Source organism: Penicillium taxi, assembly GCF_028828555.1.
Source record: "Penicillium taxi strain IBT 34144 chromosome Unknown utg000005l_segment0_segment0, whole genome shotgun sequence".
Lineage (NCBI taxonomy): Eukaryota > Fungi > Ascomycota > Eurotiomycetes > Eurotiales > Aspergillaceae > Penicillium > Penicillium taxi.
In genome coordinates, this window is record NW_026643207.1 from 3,940,075 (window position 1) to 3,967,325 (window position 27,251).

Consider the following 27,251-nt stretch of genomic DNA (forward strand, 5'->3'; position numbering starts at 1 on the left):
GATGGTAGTTTGGGGCTTGTATATCTACATCATTTCAAACGGTTGGAAGTCGGATGGGAATCCCGTCATTTGTATTTTTTAGCTACAATAATGCACTAATTTCAAATTGAAAAGTAGCTTTTCTTCCAACGAGGTACCTAGGTTTATAATTTATAAGGATGCAAAATGCTTCACAAAGCATGATCTACTGATGGTAACTTTTCTTATGCGCGTCTTAACGTCAAAACCTGTAATTGTTTTCTTTTTTTTTTTTTTTCCAAGAATCAACTGTCTTCAATAGTGATCTTGCCATCATCCTCCCCCTCGGACTCAACCGCAGCAAGGGCATCTTTCTGGGACTTTCCGGGTTTTCCACCAGATGATGACTTGGACGTGATAGGATCGGCAGAGGGCGCAGTGACTAGCTGGGCAGCTTTGATCCCACCAGATGTGACATAAAGGAAATATCCCAGCTGGAAATGGTCGATGTGATTGAAGAAGGACCCGAACCTATAAGTGATATTGTTAATACGCAGCTAGTCCCAATATTGGGAGTAATCCAGGCACTTACGCTGAGCTTTGTTCCTCCTCGCGGAAGATCCGATCGTATATCTCTCGCTGTTTAAATTCTTCCATCTCCTTGGTAAACTTGTCAAAGGCGACGGGCTCGCGACTCAGGCTACTGGCTTTAGAGTTGTAACTGTCAAAGATTGGCCTCTCAAGCAATAGTCCCAGACCAGGAGCTTTAGGGATTGCAATGCGCTCGGGTCCATATGATTCTGTGATTCGGTCTGGGGAGCAGCCAGAACGGACGAGCAGAGTGGCCATGGCGACCATCTTACGAATCTGGTGCATCATGAAACTTTGGCCGTGAACCTTCATGCTTAGCCATTCAGTGCCGTTGATCACAATAGGAGTCGTGTTCACATTGAATGACTTAATGTGACGTTTAGCAGATGCGTCCTTGAAGGTTTTTTGAATAGTGTAATTGTGGAAGTTGACAGTTCCAACATATTTGTTCAGACACTCTTGAATACGAGCAATGCGTTTTTCAGGCACACGGTAAGCTCGTCTGGCAGTAATATACGCTGCCTTGACAGCCTTGATGGTGTCCAGAATAAGGCGTTGGCGAGGGTCCATCTCAAAGGGCTTAGGCTCAGTTTCTGCACCCTCTCCTTCAGCCGGTTCCACGGCAAGAGGTTCTGGTTCAGCGGCCGCAGGGGCCGCCTCATCCTCGTTGTCTGGTGACTCCTGCTCGTCAAGATAAAGAGACTTCTCAACGATTTTGCGGATGTCCTCTGGCACACCCTCCAAAATGGGCTTGATGTATTTTTCGTCCACTTCTTCCCAGTAACCTGCAACTTCCTCTTGTCTGGCATTGACAGCATCGAGATCACCTGCCTTCTCGGCGAGCTCGATTGTCTTCCTGGCCAAAAATGTGCTGGGGTGTGGCGGTAGAAGACAGTGACTGGGCATCAAGTATTCATACACCCGAGAGTCACACAGCTGATAGCAGCTAAAGCTACCAGTGGTAACTTCATATCCCCAGACACGAATCTGCGGGCTGAGCTTCTCGTTGATCTTTTGGATAATATCGGGATCCTCCACGATCATCTTCAGAGATACAACATTTCCTGCGGCGTGAACACCCTTATCCGTACGAGCACAGCGGATGAAAGAGGACTTTTTTGGGTCCTGCGCGTTGGCCTTGGAGATTGCGCCGGCTGCGACCATAGCTGTAAATAGTTCACCTTCGATGGTTTTTTGTTTCTCGTTGCTGTATAGAGGTAGGTTAGTACTAGTTTGCACCGAAATTCAGAATGATGCTTGATCCAAACGAACAATTGCATGCCGGAGTAACCAGTTCCAGAGTATCCCATCATGATCGCGACCTTCTTTTTCGGGCGGCGCTCTTCATTGGCAATCTCCTCTTTGGTGAATTCTGTAGCATAGATCGGGGTTTCAATCTTTTCTCCATTCTCAATCTTGCGACGCTTAGCCTCTGCCTGTTGCTCCTGACGCTGTCGTTTGTCTATGGCTTGTCGGCTTCCTTGGTTAGCTAGACCAATTACGCGGATAGGAAATACGGGCGCCGATACCTCCATTCTGACCTTCCCATATCTCTATTCTTACGGCGTTTACCACCTCCCTCTCCTGCTCCTTTGTTGTCGGCCATGGTATGCGACTGAAAACCTCTGAAAGTCGGGGCTGAGAATCGGGTCTAATGTATCGAAGTTGTGCGAGGGGACGAAGGGCAGTTGATTGTAACTTCAAGAAAGAAGATCGGTTACTGAGAGGAGAAAGAACTCCAACCAAGCTATGCTTGCAAAGAACCGAGGCGCGCATGAACTCGAGACTCGGCAGAATTTCCTTGGCTTTCGCGACATCAAGACGCCGGACTTTTTATTTGGATGTTGCACTAGGCCTAATATAGACTAGCTGGATGGATGGATGACACCTCAGGCTGAAACAATGCATGTGACTTTGAGCTCTCTTCGACTTTGTTTGACTCCGACTCCATCAGACTTGGCGCCTGCTCTGCTCTGCTCTGTAAATGTGCCTCTAGCTCCATTCAATTCTAGACCCTGCATCGACACAGCTTTGCGAACGATGCTGGTCTTTTCCTTTCCTTAAATCCAGAGTCGATAAGCTCTTTCAGTGTCATCACACCAACAAGTCGCAAAGATGGATCTCGCAAACACACTCATTCGGAGCGTGGTCCGCGCTTTCTATGAGACTCGCCATATTCTGGTCATAGATGCGCTGTTCCTACACTCCGTGTATGCTATCGATGATGAACGCATTACCAGGATAGTTTAGCTGATTCAACACAGACTCCACGCCGAGGATCTAGCTTTCTTAATGGGCATGCAGCAGAAAGATCTGCGCAAACTCTGCGCCCGACTGCGGGAGGATCGCATGCTTGCAGTGTATGTCATCTTTTCGTCCTAAGGTGAAATTCATGAAGCTAATCTTGGTGAATTACCTGCTATGCAGAAGCACACGTGCTGAAATCCGTGATGGATCTACTCGTCCGGTCAACCGTGAATATTACTACATCCCTCTTCACCCTGTCATTGACGCCATTAAGTACAAAGTCTCGAAACTCACATCGACAATTAAACTGCAGTACACCCCAAGCGAGGACCGAAAGGAATACATCTGTCTGCGATGCGACACTGAGTGGACAGAGCTGGATGTCCTCAGCCTGGTCTGCGAGGAAGGCTTCGAGTGCCAGAACTGCGGTGCAGTCCTAGAACGAACGGAAGATGTCAAGGGTGTAGAGGGAATTGACCGCACTGGTCACGAGAAGAACAGCAAGCTCATGGCACAACTGGATAACATGTTGAAGCTGTTGAAGCAGATTGATACAGTGGAAATTCCACCCAACGAGTTTGATACTGCATGGGATCACAAGGTCGAAGTCGCCCGCAACCAGCAGACTCACCCTGTTCGTGCCGCTATTCCTGTGGCCGTCAAGCAGCAAGATATCACCCGCGGCACAGCCAAGACAGATGCCTCAGCTCTGGAAATCTCGCTTACATCAAGCGAAGAGAAGAGTGCTGCCGATCAAGCTGAGGAGGCCGCTCGCAAAGCTGCCGTGGAGAAGCAGAATGCACTACCCGTGTGGCACACGCACTCTACCGTCAACTCTGCAGCAACTGGCGATGCCTCGGTCAAAAATGAGGTTGGTATCCCAGTCAAGGCCGAGATTGGTGACGAAGAAAAGAAGCCTACCGATGCATTGGACGACAAGGTGGCCGCATACTACGCAGAAATGGAGAGAGAGAAAGCCATCCAGGCCGAACAAGATGCCAGCAGTGCTGAAGAGGATTCTGATGATTTCGATGAGTTCGAAGACGTTGGTCTTTCTGGGCCAAGTGGCCCCGGTACCCCTGCCACCGGAACTGGGCCGACCAGTGCTCCTGTGTCTTCTACTGCACTTACGGGTATGAAGCGAGATATTGACGCGACATCGAGTGCAGCACCATCTTCTGTTGGCACACCCCTCACCCCATCCGACGATGGCCCTGCCTCTAAGAAGATTAAGGCTGAACCTGGTCTTCCTATCGAGTCAGTCATCAAATCTGACCCCGATGCTAAGGCCGAAGCCGAAGTAAAGAATGAGGAAGAGTCAGATGAGGACGAAGAGGATTTTATTGATGTTTAACTACAAAGCCCCAGGTTTCTCCGGCAGGCTACAATTTGCAGTCAATGAAATCCTCACAATTCATTTGAACTATAACTAATAACAATAGGGATTAACTAAATAGATGTTGTGTTATTTAACTAGCTACAGTAGCATCACAAAATAGGTTAGCGGGAGCCCTCCACCTCGTGTACCTGCAGATCCCATCAGTAAACATTGAATCTTCTAGAGAACTAGGGATAAGTTTGCAAACAATTGGCTAAGCAAAATGTCATATTTTGTATACAAAGTACAAATAAAATCATGCCACGGCCTTTTCTCGGTGAATCATCATGCAGGCAAATCGCGTGCTATGCGCTTAGTATGCGAAGTGCTTATTGTTTACCCTGACGAATGAGGGAAGACTATGGCCGACTGATGCTATCAATGGCATCATAATATTTAGAGGGAGCAAAATACCTCTGGTGCCACACTGAAAGTACGTGTTGAACATTCCAAACTTGCCACAAACAACATGGCCGAACCCAAGATGGCCACGATTATCGCTCAACAGATCTCTGACGAGTCGCAGTCTACTTCATTCAACAATGAAAAGATGAGTGAAGAGCCAAAGTCCTTCAAGACCATTGCTGAAAAGTATGCGGATGCGACATTGCGATTTGTGGAGGAAAATGAACACTGTGCCCCCTTGACTCTAGAGGAGGAGAAGAAGGTGCAGAGGAAGCTTTATCTGCATGTTGTGTTTCTTGTCTTCGTCATCAACTTGGTGCTGTTTGTAAGTGGTGTACAGTGAGATTGATATTGGCCTTAATGCTTATACACTCACCAGATTGATAAATCAACGTTGTCTTATGCCTCCATATTGGGATTATATGAAGGGACTCATATCGATGACACGAAGTACAATAACCTTAACACAATTTTCTATGTTGGTATGATTGTTTACTCTGGCTAGATTGGTTTTTTTCGCTGCAATTTCTAACAGAACCAAGGATACACTGTCAGCCAATGGCCTGGAAACTACCTGTTACAGCGACTCCCATTCGGAAAGTTCATCGCAACTACAATTTTGACCTGGTCTATCTTGATTTTTCTGCACTGCGCCGCATCAAGCTATGGGGGACTTATCGTACTGCGCTTCTTCCTGGGTGCCGTCGAGTCAGTCGTGGTTCCCGCGTTGGAAATGACTTTGGGAATGTTCTTCACCCGCAAGGAGCAATCGACCATCCAGCCCATCTTCTGGATCGCCTGTATGGGGGCAAATATCCCTGCCGGTTTCATAGGCTATGGCCTCCTATTCACTCACAGTACAGTGTTGCCCTGGAAGTTCTTCATGATCATCACGGGTGGCCTCACTTTGATACTGTCAGTGTACAGCTGGTTCTTCTACCCCAATAACCCAGCCGAAGCTTGGTTTTTGACATTACCAGAAAAGTTCTACGCTGTCAAGCGCGTCCACGACTCGACTCAGAGCTCTATTGAGCAAAAACAGTTCAAAAAGTCTCAGTTCATAGAGACCCTTCGTGATCCTGTTTCTTGGCTTTTTGGCCTCCAGACTTTTACACTGATGCTCTCCAACAATCTCGCCTACCAGCAAAATCTGCTATTTGTCTCATTAGGTGTCTCGAATCTGGGTAGTACCCTTGTCAGCGTAGCGTCGGGTGGCTTCTCAGTCATCTGCTGTATCATCGCCGCCGTCCTACTAAAGTTATTCCCTGGAAAGATCGCCTACTGGGGTACATTCTGGTGCATACCTGCAGTCGCTGGTGGAATTGGCATGGTCGCTCTGCCCTGGTCCAATAAACTAGGTCTACTCGCTTGTCTCATCCTCGCGGGCGGGACTTTTGGCATCACGTACATCCTCTCGCTGGGCTGGACCTCATCGTCAGCATCTGGGTATACGAAGAAACTCACCCGCAACGTCATTTTCATGATTGCGTACGGTATCGCAAACATTGTGTCGCCGCAGATTTGGACCGCGAATGCAGCGCCGAGGTATTATGCTGCTTGGATCGCGCAGATTGTCATTTCTTGGGTTGGCACGCCTGCCATCTTGCTCTTGATTCGCTTCATTCTTGTTCGGAGGAATAGGGAGCGTGCTATTTGGGTGGAAGATCAACATAAACTTGGCTTCCAGGGCGAGGGCTATGTTGAGAGAATTGATGGTGGGAATGATGGACATGGCGTCGTCAAGGCTAAGGTTGACCAAGCTTTGTTGGATCTTACAGACATGGAGAATAAATACTTTGTCTACCCATTGTGATTTGTCGATAAGAAGAGGAGGCCATTTCGCCTATGTGTTGGACAGGGCATCGATCTATAGAAATAGTAGTCAACGACCCTGATCTGGGCTTGGTTGATTTGATTACCAATGTTGAAGCTCACTTAATTATAATATCATCTCACTCTGTGAAAAAAAAAAAAAACTTTGTCAGAAGGTAATATGATCTATCCCCCGATCAGATGCACATTCTTAGACTCCTCGAAAAGATTGTGTTTGACGATCCCGAAGATCTCGTTAGGTAGATCTACTTCTTAATCCGTTTTCTCTGACACCTCTGACCATTCTGACTGCACAGGGTCTAAGCTTCCATCCCACGGCGAATAGGATCCAAGGTTTCGAGTATTTTGTTGAGGTTGCTGTTGTATGTCCATGGCGAGAAGTTCCAATCCGGGTATTGCAAGAACTCCTTAAATCTCTCGTTATCTCAGGAGCGAATTGAAGAGCTTATTGGTAAGATTGCTTACCAGCATCAAGTGCTTCTTTCAGACCTCGGGAAAGTTGAATCGCTCTATGCTCGCGAGAAAAGGAAAAGAAAGAAAGACGCTCCGGGCTTTGTAGCCAAAGGATCAAAACCCGTGCTTCTTGACCCTGGGCAGCATTCCACGTAGGTTCTACGAAAGCCATATCATACTAGTCTATGGAACTAGAGGGGTTGAAGCAAAATAAAATTGCAATTCCTGGTCGTGAATTCATAAGATGGATCTAGATCCGTCTCTGTCGCTTAATCGTTGAGGTTGCCTCTGAAGAAAACAGGCATAAAAAATAGAATGGAAAGGGTGATAGGATATGCTGGGCATAGAAAGCTGGGGATCAAAATTGGAACATAAAGGGTGATAGGACAGGGGGGGGGGGGCTGAGCTGGACGGCGGTAACAAGAGATTTAAGGGGTTCTTGCAATACCCAAATCGGAGTCGCTCGCCATGGACATGGCTTCCCATTCGTCGGGGGATGGAAGTTCAGACTCTGTGCAGTCAGAATGGTCAGAGGTGTCAGAGAAAACGGATTAAGAAGTAGATGGGGAAGTAGATCTACCTGAGACGAGATCTTCGGGATCGTCAAACACAATCTTTTCGAGGAGTCCAAGAATGTCTGTGTATATACAAGTTAGTCACACTAAATGTATACAGTGCGTGTCGTAGATTAAGGAAGGGTACATACCTTGTGCGGATTGCTTAGCTTGTTGATCGTCCTCGTCATCGGTCAGGTAATCCAAGCAACGTGTAGTGGCTGAAGTGATTGCGGAAACGAGGTTTGTCTCAAGGCGACGTACAGGAATCTGAAGGCATGAGGCTCTGATCTGTTCCAGGCAGCTTGCCAACAGTTCACGACTGATACGCGAACGCCGAACTTCCCAATCATCGGGATCATTCTCATTGGTGTATTCAAAGAGAAGACCGGTGATAAGCTCAAGAGTCTTTCTACGTACACCTGCATCATCTGCATAAAGAAGCAGCGTCGGGGCGAAATCTGGGATCACATCTTGAACGACAGATGTGAACCAGTCAGGACTCAGATTTAATTCCTCATTAGCCACCCCACAGATGAGGCGGAATAGTTGAGCATGTTCTTTACCGGCGTGATTGTCGATTGACTCAACGCCCTTGGCGGCATAGGCAATCATCTGACTGATATCATGTTTCGACGGACCAATTTCACAGAACTCAAGTGTCGCTGCGAGAAAGGGTATACATGCATCAGCCGGAGAGAAGCGTAGCCCATTTTCCAATGTCTTGATGATTTGCTTTAGAGCCCCTTCCATTGGGAGTGTCGCCGTAACAAACGCTCCGAAGACTTTGCGGATGTATGAATGAGCGCCGATGGTCTCGTTTTGGAGCATCCGCATAAGGAAGATATTCGTACAATCTTTCGGATCACAAGGACAGATCAATGCGCATTCGCTGACACTCGGTGGATATTTGCCATCGTCAGACAGACGGCGGATGTCGCGAGCAGAAACCGACGGCAACATGAAATCAACACTCTTGAAGAAGAGCACACAAAGGACCATCATTTGTGTATAGATGAACTTTCTGCCTCTTTCCAGCGACCGACAGTAGTTCAGACAAAAATCTCCGAGAGTCCTGAGGTCATCAGGATCAAGGAACATGATTTGTAGAATCCTGAAGAAGAAATTTTGCTCGAGTAGCAAACCTGCAATTTCAAACCTGCAATCAACAAGCTGCACTATCAAGTCAAAGTAATCATCCCAAGCGCGAGGTGTGAGTTGGACTGCAGTCCACAAAGCCGAAATAATTTTAACGAGTTGTTCAACTGCGGCGTCAACTTTGCTCCGAAGATCCACTTTGGAATTGGGATCTCTGAGTCGGATTTGAAGATGTGTTAGAGATCTCACGACAAGCGTGATACCTTGCTGCCGGGCCTCTGAGCTGTTTGGTTTGAGAATCAAGTTGCGAAGCGAGGAAGGTCGGTCACCAGCCCACTTCAGCACTTGCAATGCCGCCAGTGGGTTCCGCGAAAGCAATTTATAGAGGCTTGCATAGATATCCTCGTGGCTCACGTAGTCTCTGTTTTGAGCGGTGAGTTGCTCAAAGGTGTCAAGGCCAACATCTGTGGCCGATATTTCGAGAACCTCTCGATGGGGATAATCGTAGGCAATTCTTGGCAGATGTTCAAGCAAATGCTGCACCAAGTCTGCATACCACGGATCAAGAAGACAGTATCTTCTAATGAAAATCTCGTTTTCCAATGATATGAATTTCGCCAGGCGGCTCGGCACAGGAACCTGCACTGGGAATCCATGTGGCGGATTGTAGACCTCCTTCAAGGTCTCAATTTCGGACTTTCGCTGGTAGAACAGCATGTATGCATTCCAGGATTTATTCATCTGATTGCCGATAGACGATCCACCGAAGCACTGATCGGGGATTCTAGTCTGGTCAAACTTGGAGACATCAGAGTCATTGAACTCTACCCATGACGCGGTAGAGTCAGCGACAGGACGTTCCCGAGTGTACGAGTAATAATGGCCAGATTCAGCTGTACCAGTATGAACCAGAACTCCTACCAGTTCAAAGATATCGGGGTCGATGTTGGCACTCGGGTCGGAAAGATATTCCACCTTGTAGGGGGTCATATCAATCATACCAGGGAATTGGAATTCATCATTGATCTTGCTGCGCAGCATGTTGACCATGTCGAAGTCAAATCGCTTCAAGTGGAATATCAGGTTATTCGGTACCTCCTTCAAGCAGGCGCGCTTGACAGCATCGACATGGCGATCACAGCCCGTGCAGGAGTATTTGTTGTCACCTTGCATTATCTCACCCTCAACATAGGCCTTCAGACTCTCGTTCAGGGTAGCCTTGCCTTTGATGTCGCATTGGATGGCCGAGAATGGCTCAAGTCGCTCCGAAATATGGGAACACTCCATGGATTTAATCTGTTGAACCAACTGACCACCATAAAACGACCGAAATTTTCTCTTGTCGCTTCCATCAACAATTTGAGACTCCCAGCGATCAAAGAGCAGATTGTAAAATTCGTCCACATCCATCTGGATAGTCACATCGATTGCTTCATTATCGTAGGTCCTGATACTCTCCACGAACGATTGAGGGTCGTAGCTTTTCCTCCAAGTGCCTTGCATCCAGGCAAAGAGCTTCTGAGTCTCATCTAGGAGTTTCTGCGATGAGTCAGGATCCACTAGGTGGAGCCTGAGCATGAAATCCCGGAACTCAACGTTCATGAACAGCTGTGTCATCAGCGAGTTGAGGTAGCAGGTGTTCGACAGGTTTTGTAGACCAGCATAACCTTCGGGCGCTCTGATAGTCAAAGGTATGTCGAAGTCCATATTCATGTCGTCGAGTGAAAAGTCTGTTGAAGAGGGTGAGTTCGGTCCATCCGCATCAGCGGAGCTGGAGTACACACCTCGGGGAACAAGCTCTTGCAGCTGGTTGACTACTTTGTGAAAAGTGTCATCACTCCTTTTGCACAAAAGGCTAATGATTTTGAGGAGCTTCTGGCGGGTCATCGAAGGCATGATAGGGACCAGAGGAGTAACCGGGCCATGGTCTGACGAGAGATTTGGGAACAGGTATCGACTGACAATCTCCTCAGCGAGCGCACTGTAAAACATTGTGTTAGATTTCAATTTCGGATACAATCTTCTGAGGGGAATTTACGAGTATTCCAAGTTAATGTTTGCAGCCTCGGCTTGCTCAAGGCATAGCTCTAACAAAAAAGTAAATCCCAGGACCAATTGATCGTTTGATGGGCGTCCAACGAACTAAATTCAATCAGCAAAGTTGAGGGATAGAAATTCAGTTTGGTTGAACCTACCTCATCGGTCTGGTGGCGAAGCATAACTTGAGTCCATTCTTTGAAATACCGACCGAATACAACGTCGCGCGGAGAATTTTCGACAACCGTAGTGAATACCCGATACGCAACATTGAAGAACTCTGCAGTCTGACCGGCATATTCAGGTGTGTTGGGAATAATGCGGACCAGATAGCTCCAGATAGTTGCAATCATGTCGATGCGAACAGGAGTCTCAACATCAGAAACGGGATGGGTGTCTTCTACCATCGATGCTCTGCGTTTTTGCATCTTAGACCGATTGCAGATGCTCAGGGTGATTGTCTCCGCAATATCAATGCGAATGGCCTGTCGGGTTTCCTGCAGAAGCAATGTCTGAACCAGTAATCCAAAGCTGAGCTCCTGCTTGACGAGGTTCCAGAAATTGTAGTCGCGCAGCGAGCCTTCCATAAGGACTGCAAAGATACGACATGTTAGACTATGAGTGATAGCAGGATCAAGTGACACTGCTTCAGGAGAACGAGAAATTTCGATCAAATCTAGGAGGCGCTTGATGAAACGAGTTCCATCTGGGATCACCGCAGATTCATCACTGGATTGACAGATGGAAATGGCCGAGAAAAAGGAATTGACGGCTGAGAAAGTTAGATGAAGTCTTTCTCGATTGCAGATCAAGAGCTCATCTGACAGCAAAAATCTCATTAAGATGCCAATACTATGCGACAAAAAATCTTGGTTCGGTATAGTCTGTAACGATTCTTCGCGGAGACAAATAGCCAGTGTTTTGAACGAGTAGAGGGCGATAAAAGGAGACTGAAGAGGAAACAAGTCGTCTTCATTGCTCTCTGATGACCTCACGAGCTGTGAGATCCGCTCTTGTGCATCAAAAGCAGCGAGGAACACATATGCCTCTCGGGCCAGATCTTCTTTGAGGGTAAGAAGGTCATAAATCTCATCGAAATGCTTGAGCACCTCCGAGTCAACCGAGGATAGAGGTGGGCCTCTACTGGCGCGAACTAGTTCCTGAGCATCGGGAGCTCTGCGCACAATAAGCAGACCTTGAAGAAGGATTTCCTTCACGAAAGCGTCTGGGTTCTCAAGTAGATCAATTCGATGACCACCCCAAATGGATGTGAGTTTCGAAAAGCCAGCAAGCTGTGTAAGCCTCTCCACAAGCTCTGCAGCCGTTGATTCGCTGCCAATGCACAAGGTGTTGACTTTTGAACTGTTTGTACCATTGAACGCCTGCCATGAAATCGAGATTGGGTCACCTTTCTGTTCTCGCAAAGGAAGCTGTGGTGGAGTCGCCTGTGCAGGGCTGTAATGTGGACGAATTCTGAGCCCATACAAAAACTGACGAAGGAAAAGAATGGAGCGTCTAAACTCGAGTTCCAATCCTGACTTCTCATTATCACTGTTTGGAGTTTTTTCTAAAGCCTTCAGAGATGTAGCCGCAGAGTTAAGCTGGTCAATGCATCGGTTGACAAGCGCAATGTGAGTGGCTTCAACGGCAGAAGGTGGCGAAGTGCGGATTATTTGGTTGTCCAAGTAGACCTCGATCGCAAACTTTATAGCATCTTCCTCAACTGATCCAGTTGGAGCAGTCAAAATGAAATTCCAGATGAGATCCATCCGAGGGATGGTAACCACCTCATTTTCATTGGCGCGTGGAAAACTCGCAGGATTGGCGCGAACTTCGTATCCAATTGCCTGTTTGGCAAACGCTAGAAGCTCATGGGACAAGTTACTGGGCTCCAGCTGTGGGAAATACTCGTTGAGACAACGATCCAAAAACAAGTTTGGCTGGGTGCAGCGGCTCAAAGCTTGGTTCATCCCACTCCAGACAGATCTATGTCCGTCTACGCCAAGTTTGTCAGATATCAGTACTTCGTTCCATAGCGCGTTGCCGAGTTCGGAGGTGATTGTTTCCGGAGCCACGTCAATGAGGCGAAACATGATCGCAACTCGCGAGGTGAGACCGTGCTGTGAGAACGCATCCTTGAAGTCGAAATGGCTCTCTTTCACTGTGTGAAGGAGATCATTGATGACCAGACGAGTCAAATCGAATTCTGTAGCCAACCGCCAGATCTCCTGAGCCTGATGTGAAGGAATCAGTGCATTCAGCACTTGGATACTTCCCACGGTAAACTGGTTCATCTCGGCAATGTCCTGAATGCAACGCTCGTACATTTCCATTCGATCCAAGTCGGTGATTCCGTACCTAATAAAACCCTGCAGTTGATTGCTACCAAAGGCTTGCAGTTGTCTCTTTTGCTCAAAAGAAATGCCAGGTGCTGCTGTGCTCTCTCTAATCAGACGCACACACAGTCGCAACGGGGTAGCTTCACAATAATGGATTGCGCCATCTTGGTTATCAGTGAGCCGATAAAAGAGGCTTTCACACAGCTTAAGCATGCGCGAATCGAATCGCTCTAGTGGGAGTTCAAGAGCTTTTTGACAGATGTACTGCAATTCTGGAGAGCACGCAGTGTGCATGTAAAATGTGTCAATTAGCATCGTCAAGCGCACAGAGACATTTCGACTGTCTTGGCTCTCAATGACGTTTTTCCAAATGATGTCTGTTTCAGCATTGGTGTAACATCTCGCGACAATAAAGAAACCAAAAATGTTGACTGCGCGACTGATCAACTGAGGGTGTGAGTCGACACCCACGAGGTAATCCAGAATCATATTCTCTCTAATGAACCGGATCAGGGCTTGAGTTAAAGCAGGTGAGCCCCTACTCTCAAAGTCTTGGAACATCCAGACCAAATCTGTCTGCATCGTTTCAACTCCCTGAACACGGAGTTCCATGCGACCTTCCATGATATGTTTTTTGAGAACATTGAACTTCCATATCCATTGAGCAATATTGCCTTTTTCATTCTCTGGAAGCTCGACTGAAAGCTCCTCTGAGATCTGTTGCGCATACTTCGGGTCCCGGTCGCATAGTATGGAGTAGTTTTTGCCAAAATAGCGCACGAACTCAAGGCTCAGTTCACTTGAGAGCCATGGTACCTTTTTCGCAATCCATTCTTGGTATTCGGAGTTGATCGACCGCACCATCTCGTAAATGATGTGAACATAGCTTGGGGCATCGGACGATTCTTCGGACTCCAGGTCTGGTTTCCACATTTTATCAAGGAAAGTGCTAGCGAGTGACAGAGCCATGGGCAAAATATGGACTAGATGTGGGTGCTGAGGGGTGCTGATATTGAGAATCAGAGCGACAAAGCCAGCCACCTCAGTTACGAGATTGAATGGAGATGCGAGGAGCTTTGTTTGCACCCGTTTCACAAAGTTGCTATAGTGAGGACTGCTGAGGGAGTGATTGAGGTTCCAGATAAGGATTTGCAACCAATCTTGAGAAAAGCTATCGGGCATTTCTGGCTCATCGGAGTCAAGCACCATCATGTCCATACGCACTAGACGAAGTGTTATTGTGGCAAAAGCCAGGAAAATATCCTCTCGTGCCTCCCAGTAGGAGTAGGATTGTCCATCTTGTAGTGGAAGTGATCGACTAGATTCTGAGTTAGCCTTAGACGGGTAGTAGGGTCGAAGAGACTTCATACAATCGCAGAAAAGACGTGATACGCTTAGGAATATCATCCCAGAAATCACGATTATTAGCAATGACTTCTGGGGTAATAGCCGTTTCGCAAGCGTCCGCGAGATCTTCAAACCACCTCATTACACTCAAGAGATATTTGTCACCACGCGCATCGCCTGTGCAAAGATCAGCATTATGACTCCAGATAGTAAAAGGATTTAGTATACCTTGGTCAATGACATCAACCACAGCCAGAAGATTTTCCATTGGGTTAAGAGTTGTGCGGAGTCTAGGGAAGGAGTCCACGGGAGACAAAGAGGTCTGAGAGGTTCGAGTCCTGGCCATCTTCTCCTGATGCTCACGCAAAGCATCCTCCAGCGGTCTCCAGTTTGAAGGGTTGGGGCTTTGGTCCAAATCCTCCAGATCAGCAACTTGTATCTGTGGACTAGAAGTTGGAGACGACGAGATTGAGATCACATTGGGTGGGTTGGTGGAGTGGTGGGACTCAGATTCGGCGAGGGAGCTTCGTGGAGAGGAGGAAGGTTTGTTATGACTGTTAGAGGAGGGAGATTTCACATTAATTGTGACTTTGCTGGGGTGACCGCCGGAGCCAGGTTCAATATCCATATCGGCGGCATTCGCGCTAGGGTCAAAAGGACCATCCACGGGCATCAGATCACAGGCACCATCAGCTCCATTATCAAGGCGCGGACGTTTGCGAGTCCCATGAGAGTTAGTGTCCTCCATAGATTCGCTAGTCGTGGTGTTTTTGACCGAAGCTACTGGCGGGGTGCAGAGCTCTGGCGGGGACGATTCTGCCATAACATGTTTTGAGTCAGTGTAGAAAGAGTGACGCGACAATGAGCGAGTCGCCAGCTAGACACAAGTGAGAGAAGGATGTTCTTTTGGGCAGCTTCAATGATTTTGAAGGAAAGAAATTGAAAGAACAAAGAAAAGTAATGGAGATGGGAAAGTGTGGAGGAGTGGAAGAGCTGAGGGCGGTAGGCAGCTTTTTTTAGGAACGACCGGTGACGTTTTGCTGTGGAGATAGACTGAACAACAACTCTAGGATTTACTATTTTCCGCTCTCACCTATGATACCAGAGCTTCATTTGTTTGCTAGCAAACTTCGGTAACTCTTTATATAGCTCTCTATATAACCAGCTGCATATTAAAGGAGTTTAAGTAATTGGCGTTAAAGTCAAAATTCCAAGGTTGAAGCATTATCTACTTGAGCCTCATCTTAGTTCAAGTACTACAACACACGTGACTTCTATCATATTCGATTCCTATGCTCCTTGAGTCCTCGAAGGTCATTTTATCTGAAGAATTCCAAACCAAATGATAAGGACTCCTGTGCTCAATTATAGTGGACAAAGCTTATGTAACTGTATGGAATATTATTGTGGACTGCAGTCCTGGTATATAGCATGTAGCATCTGACAAACGCTCAAGACAAAAGACGCACCTTAGGTTCATCACAATTTACTCTCAGGTGCCACTCTTCCCACGGCACCACTCATGTAAGGTTCACTTTCATCAGCAGTCTGAAGAGGGCCAGAAGCAGACTCAGCTCCATAAATGATGAGCTCACGTCCACCCCAAGTGCTCCACCACTCTACACAGAAATGCGCTCGATCCACATCCATCTCCCCATTACTTAACACTTCCCAAAACCTATCAGCGCAGGTTTGGCGCAAGCTAGAATCAGATATGATATTGATGAGGTTTGCAGTCAGAGGAAGCCATTCTTTGAGGTCATCCACTCCAAGGAAAGAGAGGGAATCAATGAGGGCGAGGATGAAGACAACTTGCTCAGAAAGAGCTGGTTGTGTATCCAAATTACTAGAAGACACATTTTGAGAATTTTGAGTAATAATTATAGAGGATGCGTGGAGCGCACGATCTCTAACCACTTCGAATAAGGTAGAGGGCAGCAGTGGTTGGATGTTGGCTAGTGGTGAAGGAGGAGCAGTGACTTGGATGATAGTCTTGAAGGCGAGACGGAACTGCCTGGCGGAAAGGTTGTGGGGGAATACAGCGAAGAGGTTTTCAATGTAGAACGGTAGATGTTTGGAAGCCAACTCTGCGTTGTGAGAAATGGCAAAAACCACCAGAACCAGGCTGTGGGCAGCCTCGAAGATCTCCAAAAGTAGGGGATTGGCACCAGCTGCGAGATATGGAAATGCGGCAGATAGAAATAGTTCCTCATTTGCCTTTGGGGACAAGGCCATAGGGAAATGTTCTGCAACGTTCAAAAAGAAAAGATCTAGACATCGTTCGACAGGGTGAGAGGGAATCTGGCCCAGATCGCTGGGTTTGATGCTGCGCATGAAATTCTCAGCCAAGTCAGGATATTGGGAAAGAATGTCCACAGCAACCAAAAACACGAATTTCTGTTGTGACGACGCATTCTGGCCTATACGGGAGGAGACGAAATACATATTGCGAAGAATATGGAGGGCTTGCATGGACAGATATGGGGCACCTAAATTTGAAAAAAATGAATACACAAGACCAAAGAGCAATAGTCCATCCAACTTACTAGTATTGGTAGCAAGAGCTGGGTCATTGATGGTCCTCCCGAGAACAGCACGTAGAATGATAACCACCGAGTAGAGGCAGTTTCGAAGGAGCTTCCATAGAGCCGGAAAGGTAGTCTCCAAGGATTCAGCATCCAAGAACTCAGCCTCTTCAGCAACATCGACCTCAGACAACTTATTTTGCCGCCATTGAACCATGAGCGTCCGAACAAAATCCGCCAAATAGTCAACTGTTTGTGCAACCAGCTTCGGATCACGCACATTTTCCACAGCATGTGATACCAAGCGAGATAAAGGACCGAGTCCAGATACAAGAGGCCGCGAAGATATGATAGAAACAACACCGAATGTCGTAGAGTTGGGTGCCCAGCGGAACTGCTTCCCAGATGTTTCCACAATGTCCTTATCAATAGCCCCTAGGAAATACCCACCTTCAAGGCCTTCAGGCGACAGGAAAGCCGAGTGGACCATTACGGGCAGAAGGCGATCATAATCAAGCTTGCTTCGCTCTAAATCAGACAGGAGCTCAAATGTATAGTTCAGCACCATGGTAATGCAATGTCCATCTACCCCATTTTCCTGTGTGAGCTCCTCCAAAGATAGTTGTGCTGCTGTCACCAAAGCCGACTCAAGTTTCATTCGAATACGTGGGGGAAGACCCTGTCTGTTTTGTCCTTCAAATCCTAAGAGAATACCGCCAAGTAAAAGCATATGTCTCCAGCGGGGGGACTTCTCATCCGCGCCTTCTACCACTGCCTTGACCCATGTCTCGCGTTCAATCTTACGATTACGGCCGTAAGTCACTCGAGGCTCATCCGCCATGTCATTTTGCAAGACTGCAGTAGCTGCAGTGTTAAAAACGCTCAGGATCTTCCGACATATCTGCAAGTCCACCGGGTGGTTCCAAAGCGCAGGCGCCGAAAGGAGCTGTGATGCCAGGAGGCTCAAATTGAGGGGATTTCCAAGTACATAGAGGAAGCTTGTAGCTGTGGGAAGGAGACTATGGATAATTGTTAGCCCAAGGTAAGTTACGGTGGCGCGTTGAGATAAGCGTTACATACCCAGAGGCGTCTTCAAAGCTAGATCTAGTCTGTAGCGATCGCAGAAGTGCGGCCAGGGAACGCTCTGTCGCCATGAAGAACTATGAATATACCACTGAGACAGTAATACCGGATAGTTCTACATTGCCCGGAAGGAATATGAATACGATAAGCGTGGAGAAAGTCCCCGGTCCCAGACCCAATGGAGCCGAGGTTGACTATTTAGACAAACAATGCAAACATCGTCATTTTAAGATTGAAGCTCCTTCCCCTGCTCCCTAAAACTACATTCAAACCCACAAGAACAATGCCTTGACACGTTCCGACTCTTCATGAGCTTTGTTGGCTCTGCTGTACCTACAGTGTCAATACTCACTTTCTTGTCGCGAAAATGGCCAACAATCGGGTCCCTATCAACTACCAAATTCCTGGGTTCCCGTCGCTCTACAATCCAATACCAGGCCACGATCGCGAGGCCTTTTATCTATATTACACGACCGACATCTGGCGATTCACTGTCTACTGGACTTTCATATTCTATGCATTGACGCATCTTGCAGTCGCTTCTTGGGTAGTGCTGACACATTTCCGTAATTGGAGTGTCATCTGGCTCGTGCCCTTACTGTACAGCGTTGTGGCTGGTATAGAGGGTCTTTTTGCAGGAAGTATTATCGGGGTCGTGTAAGTGGTTATTTCTTTCGTTTTTGATACCGCTTTGGATTCAATTATGGCTCATGTCTCGAAAAGTCTCGGTGCAGTCTATGAGGCAGGTAATTTTAGGATGTCAACATGGGTACCAGCGCTTTGGGGCGGCATCAATGTGATGGTTCTCATCTTGACAAGCTTCCCTATGCAAGGCGGCCTTTGAAGACATATCTACTACAGCATTAGAATGATTACTTCAAACATGAACATAGAAGGCATTGGATATTTGATCCTAAAATATGCCCGAGTTAATATCGCGAGCGCCAATGCTCTGAGCCATGGCCAAAGTGGCCACCACGTGCATATGTCCCCTTACGCCAATCCCGCAATCCAAATTGCTCCGCACCTAAATGCATCCCAGAATTGTTCATGACTATTGGCAGACTATCGGCGTCCACCGTCCATACCGCTCCCCTGAAGACCAGGCAACCCGCCCTGTCCAGCGAAACTGAAGTTGGGAGGCATTTGAATGCCCTGGGCAGCGAGCTGCTTCTGTATTTGTGCCAGATCCATATTCATCATAGGAAGAGGAGCTCCAGTCATACCTGGGAGCATGGGCATGGGGAAACCAGGCATCATTCCTTGCATATTTTGTGGTGGTCCTTGTGGTGGTCCTTGCGGTAGTCCTGGTGGGGGTGGAGGTTGAGAAGACATAATTGCAGCTAGACGACCTGGATCCATTCCGCCCATAGTGCCTGGCGGCGGAGGCTGCGCAGAACCGATTCCCGGGAGCATTCCTGCACCATCATGTTGGTAACCAGGAGCACTTTGGATACCAGGTAGAGTCGGTGGACCTGGTCGTCGCTGATCCACCAGACTCTCGTCTTCATCTTGCATTTCCTGTTCCTCCTCCTCGCGCATCTGTTTGCGGCCAAAGCCCCGATTCCACGTTCCTTGGGCCTCAGCGGCCTCTTCGCCGATATGGAATCGGTCTTTCATGTAACTAGTCTCTCCGGGTCGAGCCCGGGACCAGAATCGAGTGAAATTATCTTTAGAACCAGAAGCCAGAATGTGTCCCAGAGGATGCCAGTCAAGGGACCAAATTGTAGCACCATGTGCATACTGAATGCGATGCGCTGGGTAGATCACCTGTGGCGGGGTGTTGGCCGGGTCAGGGCTGTCGTAGGGAGCCACGGTAGGCATCTGACCACTGGGCAAGTTGGGCTCGTCTAGCAAGTAGTGATACAGCGAACCATCCTCCGCACCAGTAGAAATCAGATTACAATGAATTGGGTGCCAGGTCAGAGAAGAAACCGGCTTCTCGTGTCCGCGCAGAATACAAATATCCCGCATCATCCGAAGATCGAATACTCGCGCGGTCTGATCCCGTGAGGACGTAGCAAGCAGATTGCTGTTGACGGGTGAAAATCGGGTCGATGTAACTGTGTTCTTGTGGCTGTGGAGTGTAGTCAGGCATTGACCTGTGCGTGGATCCCAGAACTTGACCTGGTGATCTTTAGAGCCCGAGACAATCAATCCCTTCGTCGGATGCCAGTCACAGGACTTGACATCCCAATTGTGTCCGGTGAAAATAGTATCGCAGGTTCGAGAGGTAAAGTCGAAAATCTTGAGCGTGGTATCGTCAGATGCAGAAAGGAACTTGGTATCACTGGGAGCCCAAGCTAAGTCTCGAACGGCGTCATGGTGAGCATCGTCGATGGTCTCCACGTTGTTGAAGTTCGGGCGCCAGTATTTGATATCGCCTCTTTGTCCGCCCGAGATGAGCCAGTCATGACTATTTGACCATGCCAGAGAGGTCACACCGGCTTGGATTTGATCGTAATGCGCCTAGATAACAAGTAAGCATAAGCGCACGCATTTCATCGGCAATTACTTATCACGCACATCCATTACTGTTTCAAAATTGAAAGCAGTGCCGTTCCAGAGCATGAACTCGCCAGTATGACCGCCGGTCAACAGCCGTCTTCCTTCCGGAGTCCATCGCACCACCACAATGGGTTTCTTTGACTTTCCAATCGACTGATGTAGCTGCCGGACAGGGATCGAGTCTGCGGGAGAATTGATTCGCGCCATAGGGGGCATGACCTATTGCGCAAGAGGAGATAAAGTCAGTATCCGCACCCATATCACCAACTCATGCGCACTCACATCTACTGCGAAACTCGGACTCGGGCGCTCAACTTCCATCCGATTCCCTCCTCTGTATTGAGGTCGCCGATTACGCATCCACTGTACCATCGACGAGCCATAATCTGTCACTAATCCTGTGTGTACGAGTATGGTTGTTAGTGGGCCCTGTTCGAAACGGCTGGGAGCAGAAGACGCGCAGGGTATGCTTACTTGGTCGTCGGGGTCCAACAGGACCCTCAAAGTTCTTGTTAAACCGCCCAGTGCCGGAGTCACCTCCATGTTCCTCATAATAAGCCATCGCGGCCGCCCTCGTGAGGGGGAAAAAATCAAGGCGTCAAAGAATTGGATATGTTGCAAGTAATCAAAAGAAAAAGTAATAAAAGGGGATCCACAGCTTTCATCAAGGTCGTTAAATGAGATAACGGTCGTAAGCGAGAATCGTTGGAATTGAAAGTGAAAAGTCGAAGAGGTGAGAAGAAGAGCTGCAAGAATGAAGCGCGACTTTTGAGGAAGCTCTCTCTACCCGTTGATTGGTTGCGGGGATATTATCTGGCTGCTTGCGTTATGATGCTTCCCCTCGCTCATCCAACCAGTTCAACTCAACAAGTCCTACTTTTTGTTTATATCTTCATTTATCTTCTTCTTCTTCTTCTCATGCTGAAAAATATTTAAACAACTACACTATCACATGACCCGTCTCTTCCGCATTGCGTTCTTCATCTATCAAAATTGTCTTCCGAGGCTTTGGATAGTACGATTCATCGTTCCTGTTGAAAATGGGCTCACAGGTTGAACAAATTGCCGCCCATGAGGATTCAAATTCCTATATCCCAGAAAATGGCTCTTCCAAAGGCATAGCTGGCGATAAAGTTGATGCTGCTCCGTTAACTCGCCCAAAACGCAGCCAATATCGTCATGTAGCTGCTTATCACTCGCGGCTGCGTCACTCAAGCTTCAGCCGTGAGACTGATGTTGTCCCCAGCTTTCTTGGATTCCGCAACTTGATGGTTTTGGTACTCAGTATGCTCTCGTTAAGCTATATAGATGATTTTGAAGTTCCGTGGACTGATTTTTTTAACTCCAGTTGCAATGAATCTCCGCCTAATTATCGAGAACTACATGAAAGTCAGTAATCCTCAGTATTTCTCTGTGATTAAGGACTAACGAGTTCTGTAGTATGGTGTGCTTATATGTATTAGATGTCATGACTATCGCAAGCAGGATGTCATTCTGGGATCAATCCTCTTTGCTCTAGTACCATGTCATCTCATTGTTGCATACATTCTCGAGCTCTCTGCTGCGAGCGCCGCAAAGCGGGCAGTTGGATTTCAGAAGAAGACAGCAGAAGAGAAGGAACGCGACCAACAGGCCTTTCGATCTACCTGGCCTTATACGGCCTTTCTCCATACCTTAAACGCAACGCTGTGCTTGGCCCTGACCAGTTTCGCGGTTTATTTCTATGTTCATCACCCTGGCATTGGAACTATTTGCGAGCTTCATGCCATCATCGTATGGCTAAAGATTTGCTCGTATGCCTTCACTAACCGCGACCTCCGTCTTGCCTTTGTCCATCCCGAGGCGGATCCGAATTTACCGGATATCTACTCTACGTGCCCATACCCTCGAAATATTACTCTTAATAACTTGATATATTTCTGGCTTGCTCCTACACTTGTCTACCAACCCGTCTACCCTCGCACGGCATCCATTCGTTGGTCCTTTGTGGCGAAACGCCTTGCTGAATTTGTATCTCTAACGATGGTCATCTGGCTGCTCTCTGCCCAATACGCAACACCAGTCCTGTTGAACTCTATTGAAAAGATCGCCGTCATGGACATTGCCTCTATTCTGGAACGTGTGATGAAGCTGTCCACCATATCTCTCATCATTTGGCTTGCGGGATTCTTTGCCCTGTTCCAGGCTCTGCTCAATGCTCTCGCTGAAGTGATGCGGTTTGGTGATCGGGAGTTCTATACTGATTGGTGGAACAGCTCTAGTCTAGGTGCGTATTGGCGGTCTTGGAATCGGCCTGTTTATCTTTTTATGAAGAGGCACGTTTACAGTCCGTTGGTCGGCCGAGGATGGAGTCCACTGGCGGCTAGTTGGATGGTCTTTACGCTCTCTGCTATTCTTCACGAGATGCTAGTGGGAATTCCCACGCATAATTTTATTGGTACGTCTTTCCTCACGGGGCTTCTGGAACTTCACTTACGAATCTTAGGTGTCGCATTTTTCGGCATGATGTTTCAAATGCCCTTGATTGCCTTGACCACACCTTTGGAGAGAATGAGCGATCCACTGGGCAAAATTGTTGGCAATTGTATCTTCTGGGTCAGCTTCTGCTTGGTCGGACAGCCCCTCGGAGCTCTACTGTACTTTTTCGCATGGCAGGCCAAGTATGGTAGTGTGAGCCGTATGCGGGCCTGAATAGTCAAGATCTTGACAACCTCGACGTTTGTACTCTATTTATCATGACTTGCTTCCCAATTCCATTTAATCTATGATACTAATTTCAAGTGTCTTTTCCTCTGATGAATCTAGAATTGTATGTAGTACCAACGCCACCATTTTCAAAAGCACTCATCATGTTTGATTGGAGGAACAAGATCTGTGCTCGATAGCCCGCTACAATAACTCAGTAGAATTAAATGTTGTACTAATTCAACACACATACAATTCACTCTACACAACACAGTTAAGTCAAGCTTACCTATAGGGCTTACTCTACGAGCAGAATTCAAATAATATTCCAGAGAGATAAGAGGGAGTTGCAGGTTCCTATTGGAGTACTTTCCTTACATAAGGATATTATTGTTAAGAGGTTTATATCGCTGAGCCCAGGTGATCGTTACTGAGAGAACTTGTTAAATTGCCCTATGTGACTCTGATTTCCTAATTGGTTAAGCATATCTCTCCGCTATCTGCTTCTAGTTATCATTTCCTTGATCGTTCTCTGATACTATCAGCATTAAATGTTTCCAGTCGTGTATTACAAGAAGTGAGAGCTTTAATTGACTTGGACTTGGATTGCTTATAGGATTGCCCCCTCAACCGAATTAAAATCATTTTGAACAATTTCTTCTGAGTTCAAGAAATGGTGTATATCCATAGTCTCCTGAAAAGCTGAATATCGACGCTGTACCCTATAAATATCTTGAATAGCCTCAGATTCAACCCAATAGCTTATATCGAAGTAGATGTTGCCACCAAAGCTAATACTCTACAAGGCTAAGTCTAAACGAGGACAGGCGTTAGTTACAAAACAGGCGAAACAGTTTAATTGACAAGCATCTAAAAGAAAAGCCAATTCTTGAAAAAAAGGAAGCCACGCTAAGATTTAGATTTAGAATTAGAATTAGAATTAGAATTAGAATTAGAATTAAAATTTAGCTCGAGATGGAGATTAGAAAGTAAAGGCGGAATCAATATAAAACGAGGAAATATTCAAATATCCACGCTATACTCTCCACACCTCAAATTATCCTTAGTTTTTTTTTAGGGAGCCCATCCTAGATCTACCCATCTTCTTTGATCCCACCTGACTACAATCTCTAGACGGCAGAAGGGCACAATTAGTGTCACCATCCTCGACTTCGATCCACAATTCAATACAATGCGGATTAAAAAATGACCACACGGTAGCGTAACAACGACATCGCCGATATTGAATAATTCCATGCAAATACCACCTCACTGTCCTCAAAGGTCTCAAGTACATGGCCAGGAAGTGAATTAAGCATCATCTGACCATGCAAGAACCGGAACCAGTTTAGCGTGATACCTTAGTGTTATCTCAGCCAAGTCCCTAAAGATAACGTTATGTGTCTGGGAGAGGGGCGGATGAAATTGATGTCGCATACTATTTATTTTTTTTGTTGAATAAGTCAGCAGTGGTAGTTGTTTGATTCGCACCAGAGTATTCACTTAAGCAGCAGAGTACGATTGCCATCCCCATAGCATTGAGAAAGCTCGTAAAGCAGGCGCAAATTGCATAAAAACGTAGGCGAACATACCTGAGTAAGTGAACATGAGTCTTTAATTGCCCAAACAGTACCTTCCACTTTTCTCTCTGGTCGTGAACTGCCTCAACACATATTAAAGTTAGTTCATTGCTGTAATCTTCAGGGAGATCGGCCCTAAGCTGAATGTTCAATGGTTGATAGAGAGCAGGCTTTTTGTGACCGAAATTAGACCCGAAACTCAACTTGGTCCCGATATCGCCAAAGACCAGACTAACCAAAGATAGAACTCCTCTGAACTTTAGCAGAATCAGGCGAGAAGATGCAAGTATTGGGCCACAGCTGCATAGGTGAATCAGAATAAGCCAGGTAGAAAACTAGCAATGACCCTAGCCTTGACGTGCTCATCCCTGCCCTATCTAGTTACTGCGCATTATCCAACCACTAAGCAGTAAATACTGTGTACTAATTACGGGCAACAATTTTGAAACCTTGGACTTACCACTTAAGCGCTTGACATGCATCCTTTTATTTTTTTTTTATTTTTTTCCCGCCAATGAATTTACATTTGGCTGTGCTGTAACGCGGGATAGTTACTAGTTAGGCAGCTAGCTATTTAGCTCGGCTTTTATCTATTTAGTACGACTTTTTTTATCGATGGAAGTCAGATCCTTCAAAAAATTACCCCTCATTTCTATTATCTAATTAACACTAAATAAATGGAAAACCAGGAAGGGTAAAGGTAAAAATATTCGGATAGTAATATTTTGGGTATTCTAGTCCAGTGCTTGTGCACTCTCAATAATCAGTTGGGTATCTCAGCCTTGGGCAATGATAGAAGTAGGAGTATAGGAAAAAGGAAAAGGAAAAATGAAAAAGGAAAAAGACTAGGTATTTCAACGCCACCAGAGCGTGGAAGAATAGAGCAAGAGACTCATCGAGAGTCAGGTAAAACAGGTAAATAGAGGTTGGGTATGGAATCAAGTAAGCCGCTCGCATGTGATGCAATGTAATTGCAAAATTCAGGTCGTCAGACAGAGTGTCAGTAAACAATATGAAGAGCACGCAGCACGGCTGGCATGCCAAAATGAAGGCAGAGGACAAAAACAATCAAAGGCAAGTTTTGGATCGACGGCCTTTCCAGAGGCGTCGAGAGCATGAATCATGGTGAGAGAGGCGGGAGGGGCGAAAGTGTTGTGATCTGTCTTCCGGGACAGAATCAGGGAGATCCATTCTGAATCGACGAACACTGCCCTCTCGACTCGTACTCGTCTTTCCTTCTTCAAAGAAAGGGATGCGCGAATCCCGGTGGCACCAGCGAGGTGCGACACGGCGCCAGAGACCACGGACGCCGCGACTAGCACGGTCGATCTTTTCGTATTCCTGACGTCGGGTTGAGGGGGATGTCCATTCCATCACTGTCGCCGGAACGTGAATGGATGACGAAGTCGAGGGGCTGTGGACGTGGCCCTGACTGCCTGGGTCGGTGTTTGATCGATCCCTGATTTGATGCATGTTTGATGCGTGCGTGGCACTGAGAGAGTGCCGATGAAAAGGTAGTGGTGAGATGGGGGATGGCGGAGTTGAAGCTCCCGTCTCTGACGAGGTGCGGCCATCTCGCCGCGACTTGTATGTAGATGCAGTTCGATGTGCTGATCTGGTCAGACTTAGATCATCTGTGGGCCAAGTCGACGACTCTGGTTCATTGAACAGACGGCATGATTCGCGATGCAGTGCTAATAACGACTCTCTTCTCTCATGCGGAGAGGGGCGAGGGAGAGATACTGGTACGATATTGGCGGGCTTTCTCGATGAACGGAAAGAGCTATGGGGACTTGTTGGTCTTGACGGTGCGGTGCTGCGAGAATTTGACCGCGAGTGATGATGCATGGAGTTATTTGAAGAAGTCGGGCGAGATGTCCGAGGTTGGACTATCTGTGTTGTCTTCCCCCTGGTATCCATGTCCACGGGAGAAGATGGCTCAGATGTCAAAATGGAGCATTTCTCAGTGATTTCGATGATAGCTTTATCATACTCAGCCATCTCCATGTGAACGTCGCCACATATGACGGGGGCCATCGTGTCAAGGACCCTAATAGAGTCTAGATAGACTAGGGTGGACGATCGAATACCTCAAGTAACTCAGTACCCAAGTACGGGGTACTATGGGATTATATTAGGGCAAGAGGGGTAAATTCCATGGGGAAGGCAAAACCAAAAGAAGAAGTATAAAGGAAACCACATGGTAATACTTGAATTAGTAGTTCGATTTATTTAGCTATGATTTAATTTTTAACTCCCACACCGCTAGTACTACTTGAATTTACACTGTTATCGAAGTGGGGGTCACCAGGGCACTAAAGACTCCGCTCAGGGGTGAATGGTCTGGATCTTCGTTGCTATGCAGGAGATCTTTATTTTGTTTAGTAATGCGCTTACTGTTTCGCTGTGTTGAGGGAAGGTTACAGTAGGCGCTCAGTTCCGTCTCGGCTAAGTTGGTTAAAGGCAGATAATTAAATGAACCTTGGAAATCAGAAAGTAAGTTATGACACCCCGCTTTAACTACTAGACTAGAACTAACTAGTTAAGTAGAAAGTCTAGGGATTTAGTCATTTACTACGAGATCTACGCCAGGGGATTCAGAATAAGCAGTTACGTGCTACGTATTCTAC

General features: G+C 47.0%; 9 protein-coding genes across 9 annotated transcripts; 4 read left to right on the forward strand and 5 right to left on the reverse strand.

Moving 5' to 3' along the window:
* Positions 1-263: 263 nt before the first annotated feature.
* Positions 264-2,551, reverse strand: N7495_008767 (pseudouridine synthase PUS2; the record flags this gene model as incomplete). The annotated part of the gene is made up of 5 exons (XM_057211418.1): positions 264-489; positions 551-1,715; positions 1,841-2,038; positions 2,067-2,378; positions 2,416-2,551. The coding sequence occupies 5 exons, from the start codon at positions 2,549-2,551 to the stop codon at positions 264-266; spliced, it is 2,037 nt and encodes a 678-aa protein (XP_057060961.1).
* Positions 2,552-2,664: 113 nt separating this feature from the next.
* On the forward strand, positions 2,665-4,150 carry N7495_008768 (putative transcription factor TFIIE complex alpha subunit; the record flags this gene model as incomplete). The annotated part of the gene is made up of 3 exons (XM_057211419.1): positions 2,665-2,759; positions 2,814-2,909; positions 2,977-4,150. The coding sequence occupies 3 exons, from the start codon at positions 2,665-2,667 to the stop codon at positions 4,148-4,150; spliced, it is 1,365 nt and encodes a 454-aa protein (XP_057060962.1).
* A 493-nt stretch (positions 4,151-4,643) lies between these two features.
* Positions 4,644-6,392, forward strand: N7495_008769 (permease of the major facilitator superfamily; the record flags this gene model as incomplete). The annotated part of the gene is made up of 3 exons (XM_057211420.1): positions 4,644-4,904; positions 4,959-5,061; positions 5,122-6,392. The coding sequence occupies 3 exons, from the start codon at positions 4,644-4,646 to the stop codon at positions 6,390-6,392; spliced, it is 1,635 nt and encodes a 544-aa protein (XP_057060963.1).
* Positions 6,393-7,293: 901 nt separating this feature from the next.
* Positions 7,294-15,063, reverse strand: N7495_008770 (uncharacterized protein; the record flags this gene model as incomplete). Its single annotated transcript, XM_057211421.1, has 7 exons — positions 7,294-7,376; positions 7,446-7,502; positions 7,572-10,498; positions 10,556-10,659; positions 10,713-14,211; positions 14,264-14,417; positions 14,469-15,063. 7 exons carry the CDS (start codon positions 15,061-15,063, stop codon positions 7,294-7,296), a joined length of 7,419 nt encoding a protein of 2,472 aa, XP_057060964.1.
* A 656-nt stretch (positions 15,064-15,719) lies between these two features.
* Positions 15,720-17,919, reverse strand: pex8 (putative peroxisomal membrane protein Pex17; the record flags this gene model as incomplete). The annotated part of the gene is made up of 3 exons (XM_057211422.1): positions 15,720-16,729; positions 16,787-17,784; positions 17,846-17,919. The coding sequence occupies 3 exons, from the start codon at positions 17,917-17,919 to the stop codon at positions 15,720-15,722; spliced, it is 2,082 nt and encodes a 693-aa protein (XP_057060965.1).
* Positions 17,920-18,215: 296 nt separating this feature from the next.
* Positions 18,216-18,692, forward strand: N7495_008772 (uncharacterized protein; the record flags this gene model as incomplete). The annotated part of the gene is made up of 2 exons (XM_057211423.1): positions 18,216-18,505; positions 18,572-18,692. 2 exons carry the CDS (start codon positions 18,216-18,218, stop codon positions 18,690-18,692), a joined length of 411 nt encoding a protein of 136 aa, XP_057060966.1.
* Positions 18,693-18,913: 221 nt separating this feature from the next.
* N7495_008773 (WD40 repeat domain-containing protein) lies at positions 18,914-20,918 on the reverse strand (the record flags this gene model as incomplete). Its single annotated transcript, XM_057211424.1, has 4 exons — positions 18,914-20,317; positions 20,375-20,575; positions 20,639-20,754; positions 20,831-20,918. 4 exons carry the CDS (start codon positions 20,916-20,918, stop codon positions 18,914-18,916), a joined length of 1,809 nt encoding a protein of 602 aa, XP_057060967.1.
* Positions 20,919-21,396: 478 nt separating this feature from the next.
* On the forward strand, positions 21,397-23,047 carry N7495_008774 (putative diacylglycerol O-acyltransferase (DgaT); the record flags this gene model as incomplete). Its single annotated transcript, XM_057211425.1, has 4 exons — positions 21,397-21,640; positions 21,705-21,745; positions 21,797-22,793; positions 22,842-23,047. 4 exons carry the CDS (start codon positions 21,397-21,399, stop codon positions 23,045-23,047), a joined length of 1,488 nt encoding a protein of 495 aa, XP_057060968.1.
* A 2,642-nt stretch (positions 23,048-25,689) lies between these two features.
* N7495_008775 (uncharacterized protein) lies at positions 25,690-26,658 on the reverse strand (the record flags this gene model as incomplete). Its single annotated transcript, XM_057211426.1, has 1 exon — positions 25,690-26,658. The coding sequence occupies one exon, from the start codon at positions 26,656-26,658 to the stop codon at positions 25,690-25,692; it is 969 nt and encodes a 322-aa protein (XP_057060969.1).
* Positions 26,659-27,251: the final 593 nt, after the last annotated feature.